Raw genomic sequence first — 10909 nt, forward strand, 5'->3', positions numbered from 1 at the left:
CGAAGGCGAAAGAGAAAGTTGTTAAAACAACATTGTATCCAGGCGCGAATTAACAGCCGGAACTTATTCTAACCACTTTCACTTGTTTTGAACTGTTAAATTTTTGCAAACAAGGAGATCTAGAAGATTTTAGAATGAGACATTAAAGGATTTATTATTTACAAAATGACATTATTTGGTTGAAAAAAAATTTTTTTCCTCTTTTGAAACATTTTTGAAACATTTGGTTACCGAAAGTTGAAAAATGAAGTCCGGGCTGGGATTTTTCTAGCGGAAGGACCAGACTGCTCACTATTTACCTACAAATTCTGAATAAACATTTATAAAGGGGAAAAAAACTCTTTTCCTACATTTGAGAACTCTAAAATTTGGATTATTTAATCGACTTTTTTTTGGATTATTCTGTTGGACTATTTCCATTGGATTTCGTTTGGATTAATAGTTGTTTGTGGATTAACAGCATTTTCGTTGGATTTACTGCGGAGAGATTTCTTCCTGGGCTGTGAGAGACGGACCGACTTCATTTTAACTTCGTGAAATTAAACTGCATTTGCTTGGAAAAAGTTTTATAAATTTTCTACAGACTATACCTTTCTTCAAAAAACGGAATACCTTTGCAGTACTCATTAAGGTGTTTCTGACAACAAATTAGATCTTCAATCAATTGGTTTTTTTTTGCGTTTTCCCTTTGATAATTTTAATTTTTGAATTTTAATTCTATATTACATTATATTACAAGTGGTTCTGTTTATGCATTGCTAAATTTTCTTTTGGTCTTTGGTCCCCTGTCCCTCCTAATTGAATAATAGTCTTTAACTCTGATTGCCCCCTTTCTTCACATGTTTTTACCCTCCTTCTCACTTTGCTGAATTTTCCTTCTTATCTTTGCTGCTGTGTTAAACTAACCTTTTCCCCTTTTTCCCCTTTTCTTCTTCACATCTTCTTGATATAAACTTTTATTAGAGTAATAAGAATTAACAAGTTGAGCATTAATTAGATATATTTTAAATTTTAAGTGTATTTGAAATTTAGCCTTTTATTTGAATTAGAATTTTTATTGCTATTAATTAATTGCTATTAATTTAGTATAACTGTTACTGTGGGTTTGGAATTTACAGAATCTCTTTACATACTGCTAACATAAAATAACACTAAATTTAAATCTGAAAATGTCAAGTTCTTCCACCCATACTAAAACAATCAAGAAGCAAACAACTGTTATTTCTTCCCCGCAAAGTTCACCACATCCATCTCCCGCACAGCAGACTTTATCTGCAACTATGTTCACCAAGGAAAAGGACAGGGAGAAACAACCATCTCTGGCTTCAATCCAAGAGACATTAACAACATTAAATGACTTTATGCTAAAATCTCAACAAGATGCAACACAACAGAGAGATGAAATCAAAGCAGAGATGGCGGAAATGAAAGTTGACACAGGTGAAATGAAAGACCAGATGAAGGAGATTAAGCAAGCCTTGCAAGACAATGAAGTACGAATGAAGGCAGTGGAAGAAAAGGCGGAAAAGGTGGAGAAAAGAATTGGTCACTTGGAGGACAAAGCTGCTTCACGTTACAGAGGGTATGATGAATCAATTACACATCTGGAAATGCAACGTGCGTCATATGGACTTCGATTTCAAAACGTAATAGAAGAAAAAGATGAAGATTTAAAGGCCATTATGGCTGACATTATTGGGAAAATCCTCCAGATGGACCCAGATGACATAAAAAAAGAAATCGATGAAGTCTTCAGAATTTCTAACAGCTATATTCGCCGTTTTAATCTTCCACGCGAGATTCACATCAAATTTGTAAGAAAAAGCATGAGAGATGATATATTGCATTGGTCAAGAGCGGGACAACTACAACACCAAGGCAGAGAAATAAAAATATTAAAACAAATTCCAAGACGTGTTCGATAGACTAGAAGAGACTATCATTTCTTGACCAAACTTCTGATTAAAGAAAACATAACTTTTCGTTGGCTTATTCCACAAGGTCTATCATTGACATGGAAATCAACGAGATATAAATTGGAGAATCTAGACCAAGCAAGAGACTTTTATGAAAACAGTGGAATATGCGAAATGGAACAGATAACAAAAGAACTGGAAGCAATGCAGGCCGAAGCCATGGGGGCACTTGCACAAGTGGAGGACCAGGACCAAGGGGCCAGAAGAAAGCAACCCCAACGCGAAACCAAGAAATACAACAAATGACTACATTGAGAGATTTAAAAATCTTTTCAGTAAATGTTAATGGACTTAATGAACCAAAAAAAAGAAAACAAATGTTTTCCAAAATTAAGAATCAAAAAGCTCAAATTGTGATACTCCAAGAAGTGCATATAAAAAAGAGTAATCGGAATTTATTGTTAAATAATAAAATTGGAAAGATGTATGCTGCGTTAGCAGACCAAAAGAAAAGAGGAGTGGCAATGTATGTTGAGAGTTCTATAAATTCCAAACAACTATATAGTGATGATGAAGGTAGAATTTTGATTGTCCAGATTGATATTGAACCCAAATCGCTTGCTATTGTTTCTATATATGCCCCAAATGATGACCAAATTGCATTTTATGAAAAATTACATCAAAAAATTTTAGAATTAAATTTGGAAAATATGTTAATTATTGGAGATTTTAATGCCATAACAAATAGACAATTAGACCATTCGGGGGTGAAGAAAAGTTGTAAAAAGAAAAAAAAGAATTTATTGCCCTCAACTTTTCAAAAAATGAAAGCAGAATTGCTATTGAATGATATATGGAGGGAAAGGCATCCCCACAGCAGGCAATATACTTTTTACTCAAACCCCCACAAAATTTGGACTAGAATAGATATGGTGTGGGCTCCCAAAACAACAGCAGAGTACATACAAGACGTAGAAATAGATGTTAATACTTGGGCAGACCATAATCCAGTTATAGTCTATATGAGAAATATTAAAAAACATCGTAATTGGCAAATGAATAGAAATATTTTGAAAGAGAAAGAATATAAAGAATGGATTGAAAAGGAATTAAAAATATTTTTTGAAATTAATAAAAATACAGATACCACCCCTCAGAACTTGTGGGATGCAACTAAAGCATACATAAGAGGATTAACAATATCCTACACTGCAAAATATAATAAAGAAAGAAAAAGAAAATATGAACAATTAATAAATGAATTAAAACAACTAGAGTTTCTATCACAACAAAATGTGAAAAATAAAGACTTGGGGAAAAAAATAAATTTAATTAAACACAAAATTAGATTACAAGAACAAAATCAGATACTGGAAAAAATAAAGAAAGCTAAGCAACAATATTTTGAACATGCCAATAAATCAGGTAGATGGTTAGCATATAAACTGAGAAAACAGAGACAATCTAAATTAATTAGAAAATTAGAAGATAAAGATGGAATAATAAAATATGATCCAGAGGGAAAAGCAAATATAGTTCAAAACTTTTTTAAAGAATTGTATAAAGATGATAATATTGAAGAAGAAGCCGTATTTAAATACCTAGAGAGTGCAGAGTTACCACAAATAACAGAAGAGCAACAAGAAAAGATGGAGAGTCCAATAACAATGGAAGAACTCCTTATAGTTATTAAAAAGCAGAAAAACAACAAAGCCACGGGACCGGACGCTATCCCGGCAGAGTGGTATAAAATAGAAAATGAAGTATTAAGAAATAATATGCTCCAAATTTTTAATGAATGTAGAGTGGATGGTAAAATTCCTAAATCATGGTCAGAATCTTTGATAACTTTAATTCACAAACCAGATACACCAAAAGAAAAAATTAAAAACTATAGACCAATATCTTTATTGAATGTAGACTATAAAATTTTTATAGCAATATATGCAGATAGATTGAAAAATGTGATAAATAGCAAAATTCACTCAGACCAAAATGGTTTCCTTCCAGGTAGACAAATTAAAAATAATCTTAGAACAATTATTAATGTATTAGAGTATTACGAGCAACATTCAGACAAAATATTATCTTTAATGTTCTTAGACGCTGAAAAAGCTTTTGATAACGTGAATTGGACATTTATAAAGATGCAATTAAATAAAATGAGATTCGGCCCCAAATTTGTTAATTTAATAGACGCTATTTATTCAGAACAAACGACAAAAATTATATTAAACAATGAACAATTAGAAGCGTTTAAAATAAATAAAGGAGTGCGGCAAGGATGTCCCATATCACCTCTTCTTTTCATTATGACTTTAGAAGCACTCTTAATAAAAATAAGATCAGATCCAAAGATAAAAGGTTTAACAGTTAGAAAAGAGATATACAAAGTCCAGGCCTTTGCAGATGACTTGACTTTTATAATGGAAGATCCGTTAGTCACAGCACCAAGATTAATCCAAACAATAGAACAATATGGCAAGGTGGCAGGTTTGAAAATAAATAAAAATAAAACAAAAATTATAACTAAAAACATGAGTAAAATACAAGAAAGCAATTTAGAATGTATTACTGGAATGCAAATAGTTAAAAAAGTAAAATATTTGGGAATATGGCTAACAGCCAAAACAATAACATTAAAAAATGATAATTATATAAAATTAATTAATGAAATTAAAAAGGATCTAGAAATATGGAACAATTTAAAAATATCATTTTTGGGAAGAATTGCTACGATCAAGATGAATATCTTACCTAAGGTATTATTTTTATTTCAAGTGATCCCAATTAATCCAGGGGCTAACTTTTTAAAAAACTTAACAAACGTGGTTAAAAAATTTTTATGGCAAGGGAAAAAGGCAAGAATTAAGATAAATATGTTAGAAGACATAAAAGAGAGGGGGGGTTTTGCGCTCCCAAATTGGAAATTATATTATCAGGCAGCCGCTTTAACATGGATTAAAAATTGGATAACTTTAGAGGACATGAGAACATCAATATTAGAAGGACACGACCTCATGCTTGGCTGGCATGCATTTGTGTGGTACGATAAAGATAAAAACCATTCTTACTTTAAAAGACACACGCTGAGAAAATACTTATTTGATGTCTGGAAAGACATAAAGAAAAACCACTTTTTAACAATTCCAGATTGGGTTACCCCCTTGGACGCAATAATACATCCAAATTCCATTAATGATACAAGAAATATAAGATATAAAGATTTGTTAGACAATCAAATGAAATTAAAATCTAGAATTAAACTACAAGATGAAGGGATACAAATTGATTGGTGGCATTACGCACAGATTAGATCCAGATATCAGAAAGATAGTACACTTTACATATTTAACAAAAGTAAAAACCTCTTAAGTGAGTTAATCACTAAAAACCACAACAGAGTAATTGGAAAAATATATAAATATTTGATTACCCACAAAAATATTGAATTAACATTAAAAGATAGTATGATACATTGGTGTAGAAACATAGGTAAAGAAATTGATTTAGATACATGGGAGAAAGTTTGGATGTGTAACTGGAGAATGACAAAATCAGTTTCTTTGAAAGAGAACCAAATTAAAATGTTTTACAGATGGCATCTCCCACCAAGTAGATTAGCAAAAATGTTCCCAAAGACATCACCTCTGTGCTGGAAATGTAAGAAAGAAATAGGATCCTATTACCATCAATGGTGGACATGTAATAAAGCTAAAATGTATTGGAAAATGATAGAAAAAATGACAAAAGAAATCACAAAGCAGAAAATAGATTTCACCCCGGAGTTTTGTTTGCTAGGAATTACTAACCAAAATTATAAAAAAGAAATGTTGTACTTGATTATACACATTTTTACAGCGGCAAGGATTATATACGCGCAAAACTGGAAAGGGGAAGATATCCCCAAAGAAGAGGGAGTTATTGCAAAAATATTAGACTGCGCGGAAATGGACATGATGACAAGACACTTGAATGAACAGGAAGAAACCAAATTTTACGCAACATGGAACAATGTTTATGAATGGATAGATAAGAATAAAAAAATAAAGAAAGAAGAGTAGTAATAAGTATAGATATTTTAGATGATTTTTCTTATTAAGATTTATATTAGATTTAGTTTACATAGATAGAATAGAAATTTGTTTTTTCTAAAGATTTTTTTTGACTTGAAATTAATTAGAAATTTTTATATGACATTAAACTTTTTTACTAGATATTTTTTGTATTAGTAGCATTGAATTAGATATTCCACTGTGTATTCCTTTTTCTGTATCTGCAATTATACTTTTGAGAAGAGCAGGGATGATACATCCCTACATTGTATGTTAAATGTTTGTAAGTTTGTTTGTCATTTTAAAGAAAATTAATGAAAATATTTGGAAAAAAAATAAATAAAAACCTCCAGTGTTGGAGCACCCACAACTTCTGGAGACAAATTATTCCACTGATTAAGTGTTCTAAGTGCTAGGAAAGGTGTTCTTAGTTCTAGATTGTTTCTCTCCTTGATTAATTTCAACTTTCAATCCATTGTTTCTTGCCTTGTTTTCTGGTTTTTGGAAAATAGATTGACCTCCCCTATTCTTTATGGCAGCCCCTGAAATATTGCACACTGTTATTATGGCACCCCCAGTGCTTTTCACTAGACTAGACATACCCAATTCCTGCAACTGTTCTTCATATTTTTTAGTCTCCAGACCCTTAATCATCTTAGTCTCTACAACCTTTTTATAATATGGTGATGAAAATTTGATGCAATATTCCAAGTGTGGTCTTGCCAAAGCATTATAAAGTGGTACTAATGCTTCACATTATTTCGATTTTAATGCTAATGTTTTTGCCATTTTTGGCCGGTGCCACACATTGCTGGTCCATGTTTAAGTGATTGCCAACTAAGACTCCAAGATCCCTCTCACAGTTACTACAATTGAGGCAGATTTCACATAATCTGTAAGTGTACATTTGGTTTTTCTAGCCTAAATGTAAAACCTTACATTTCTCTACAATGAATTTCATCTTGTTAGATAGGCCCAGTGTTCAAATCTCCCTAGATCGATCCAGATCTTCAGCCTATCTTCTGGGGTGTTGACTATTCCTGCCACTTCAGTGTTGTCTTCAAATTTGATGATTTCCCCATTTCTTCCCTCATCAAAATAATTCATGAAGATGTTGAAGAGTCCTGGGCCTAAAATGGAACCTAGGGGTCCCCCACTGCTGGTCTCCCTCCATGCAGACGCAGTTCCATTCAGGACCACAGGTTGACTCCATCTGGGCATGATGCTTTCTATCCCACATACTTTTAGCTTACCAAGAAATAGGTTGTGGTTTACCTTGTCAAAGCCTTTCTGAAATCTAAATGCTGCATACTACCTGCACTGCCTTTCATTGGTCCACTAATTTAATAATTTTTGTCAAAAAATGAAATAATATTTATTTATGATCTGTTTTTTATCCTGCATTAGTTCTAGTAAGTCATTCATATCTATAATGAATAACAAGGGTTCAAATATGTATCTTTCCTTTCCCTGCTTGGTAAGCATAGGTCCTTCTTCCTGTGGCTTCATTGAGCCCAAACCTCCCTATCAAACAAGGGCTTCGATCAGGGCCAACAGGATGAGCTCCATTTTGAGGGCCATATTTCTCTATTGAGTCAAATGCTGCACTAACATCTAGAAAGCCAGCAAACCTTGTTTTACTTCACTGATATAGATTAGATATTTCAAGACCAATTTGAGTCAATATATGATTATTAGGAATTATTTCTTATCAAAACTATATATCTTTTAACCTTACCTAAAACTTTCTGGTTCTTCTGCAAGGAATGCATTTTTCTCAAGTTTAACTAAGAGGATCATGGGATAAATTTTAGCCACAATATTTGCCAGTCCATTTGGTCTATAATTGCCAGAGTCCTCTTTATTGCACATTTTAGATACATAAAAGGCTACTATTGCCAACTTTAATCCAAGTGGATAGGACAGGTCTTGTCTTCTAAAATGAAGATGCCAATAGAGGCCCCAACAACTAGAGATATTTTTGACCAATTAATTAGTCTTCTTTGTGGAACGTCTTACTTGCATTACAGGCATTTTATGATTAATCTCAACATGAACATAATGGGGTAAAACATTGACATTTTTGCTAATATAGAAAAAAGCAGCTCTTGAATTCCATGGAGAAGACATGATTGCATCTGTTGCTCACCCACCACCACCCACCCCTCAGTTTACCAGGTGGAGAAAAACACACACAAACCTGTGGGACTTTGTAGGTGCCTCCTACTGTTGACATCTGGATGGAGATTTCCCTTCTAACTCTATCAAGAAGAGCCAATAGGTTGTCCTTCCTTCCACAGCCGTAGTTGGGGACATTGGCTTCTCCAGTGGAGAGAATGTCCAGCAAGGCATCAGAAGTGCGGAAAGTGCTATAGTAGTTGTCATGGACATTGTAGCCCAGTGTGAGGTTGTGCAGGAGCTTGGAATTCTTATTGATCAGTTGAATGTTGAAAATGAATCCTAAGCCATTTTGAAAACTATACATATCTCTATTGTAAAAAAAGTTATAATCAACAAATTATTACAACAAATACTTCTTTTAATACATAATCCTACTGAGCCTACTGAGCCTTAAGCTAACATTGAACCAAAAGCAACGATCAGTTACACAAATATGGAACTTGTCTGAGGTACAGAAATTACAACTGATTCCACCACTACTTCAAATAAAATTCAAGTGATAAATTAGGGATTGAACAGAGAGATGAAAGTAATCTGCAGCCCTTTCAGCTTTTTTTCAGATTTTTTTGATTTGAGTGTCTTTCACAAAATCATACAAGAGAGAGAAGCCTTGGAAATCAAAATCATTCAGGAAATTAGACAACTTCCCCAATATAGCAATAAATGGGGGGGGGGGGATGAGAAAAAAAGGAGAGTGTTAGAATGGAGGGAGCGCAATTCCATCACCCTGAATGACTTACAGATCACAGAAAACAAACTGAAGAGAAGGAGGCACATTGAAAAGCAACTTTACATGCAGTGTTTCCTTTCCATTGGTGACTATACCAATGAGATGGTCTCCTGGGCTGTAAAAGCTCCATGGTTGTTTTCCATCCTGGTGCTCGAAACTCAGCGGGCATTTCCTTCTCAGCTTCCCAGAGACTGGATGGGACAAAAGCAGCATCAGGAGCAGAAGAAGGAGATCCATTATTCATGGGGTGACTCAATCAATCTCCTTCCTGTTCCTAAAGAAGAATTTGAAGAATTCAGAGGATTCCAGAAGGTAGAATATGGCCCAGTTGCTTTCCTGATCGAAACACAGCTTCAACTGGAAAAAAGAGAGACGTACATGCAAGAGCACAGACTCTGCCTGTCCCCAAACTCCATATTTCTCTGCCCAAAGTCTCCCCTGGAGGATTCAGCCAAAGAGCAGAGCTGAAACATTTATCATAATTCTCCCTCAGGAGAGATCCCTGGATAATTCAACTTTGGGGAATTCTCTGGAGAGAAATGAAAGGGAAATAATCCCCATATGGCACATAATGGCAGGGGCAGAGATGGGATTAAACCGGTCATCTAGAAATGAGAGGTTTGGGAGCTCCATATTTTAAACTGACCCTGGAGGGAATACATGGCAACTATGCCTGAAGAAAAAAATAAATCTGAGATTTCTTGGCATGAAGACAAAATCCCAGGGGCCAGTTAATGCCAGAGCATCTCACAGATCTGAAATAGCCGCCTGCTGAGTTAAAGCCAACATGTATTTAACTTTATTTTGAAAGTTAAAGCTCAAAGGCCCCACACAAAAGGGCTGATGCAACTTTAGTGAAAAACTAGTTACCAGAACTTTGCAGAGTTAAAAAAAAAACTTTCTCTCACACATATATACACACAAAGAGACATACACAAACACACCAACATCCCCCCCCCCCAAACAAACAGAGCAGTTAAGAAAAAACTTGCTAGCTTAACAACCTGAAGATGAATGGACTTCAACACCCAGAATTCCACAGTCAGCAGTCAGGGACCTTCCTCCACTGGGCCTTGTGCTTTAGCTGTTTTTCTTGCTGCCTTTAGGGGTCAGTCTGTGCTCTGGCCTCTAAATCCTAACTGGCCTCAGGCAGTGAATAGGATAACTAAGACTGGCAAAGACCCATCTGTTGTTGTTTTTAGGCCCATTCTCACAAGGCCCTTTGAACCTGTGTGTTTGAAGATCAATCAATAAATATAGGAATGTGCAGATGTAGTCACATATAGAATTACATTACCCAGAGTGCAATTTCACTACATTTCCCCTAATGAAAATGTATTTAAGAAACAAGTCTCATTACAATCTGACTGTTTCTACCTGTGGTAAAGTGACCAGATTTTCACATTGATAAAGAGGGACACCAATGATTGGGGTGGGTGGGTTCTTGATTAAAAATTTGGTCTACATGGAGCAAAAAAACCCTTCCCTTTTCTCTATATCTCCCTTCCTCCCTTTCTCTCTACTTCTCTCTCTCTCCTTTCCTCTTTCTCTTCCTTCCTTCCTTTTTCTTCCTCTCTCTCTGTCCCTCTTTCTTTCTCTCTTCCATCCTTCCTATCTTAAGATTGGGCTTAATCCCTGGATAATTCAATGGATTTGCAGCTGGCTGAAGCGTAGACATCAGAGAGTTATTGTTAACGGCGAGTATTCTGAGCAGAGTCAGGTTACAAGCAGTGTGCCACAAGGGTCTGTTCTGGGTCCTATTCTTTTTAATATGTTTGTGAGTGACATAGGGGAAGGTTTGGTAGGGAAGGTTTGCCTATTTGCCCATGACTCTAAAGTGTGCAATAGGGTTGATATTCCTGGAGGCGTCTGTAATATGGTAAATGATTTAGCTTTACTAGATAAATGGTCAAAGCAATGGAAACTGAAGTTTAATGTTTCCAAATGTAAAATAATGCACTTGGGGAAAAGGAATCCTCAATCTGAGTATTGTATCGGCAGTCCTGTGTTAGCAAATACTTCAGAAG

General features: G+C 34.7%; 1 protein-coding gene across 1 annotated transcript in view; it reads right to left on the bottom strand.

Moving 5' to 3' along the window:
* The window catches only part of LOC139155144 (vomeronasal type-2 receptor 26-like), a 47392-nt gene extending 38936 nt beyond the window's left edge, over positions 1 to 8456 (bottom strand). The window contains exon 1 of the mRNA XM_070730226.1: positions 8172 to 8456. Within this exon, the coding sequence (XP_070586327.1) occupies positions 8172 to 8456 (285 nt within the window). The remainder of the gene's footprint in view (positions 1 to 8171) is intronic.
* Between the last annotated feature and the right edge of the window lie 2453 nt (positions 8457 to 10909).

This window comes from Erythrolamprus reginae (assembly GCF_031021105.1).
Source record: "Erythrolamprus reginae isolate rEryReg1 chromosome 13 unlocalized genomic scaffold, rEryReg1.hap1 SUPER_13_unloc_12, whole genome shotgun sequence".
NCBI classification, from domain to species: domain Eukaryota; kingdom Metazoa; phylum Chordata; class Lepidosauria; order Squamata; family Dipsadidae; genus Erythrolamprus; species Erythrolamprus reginae.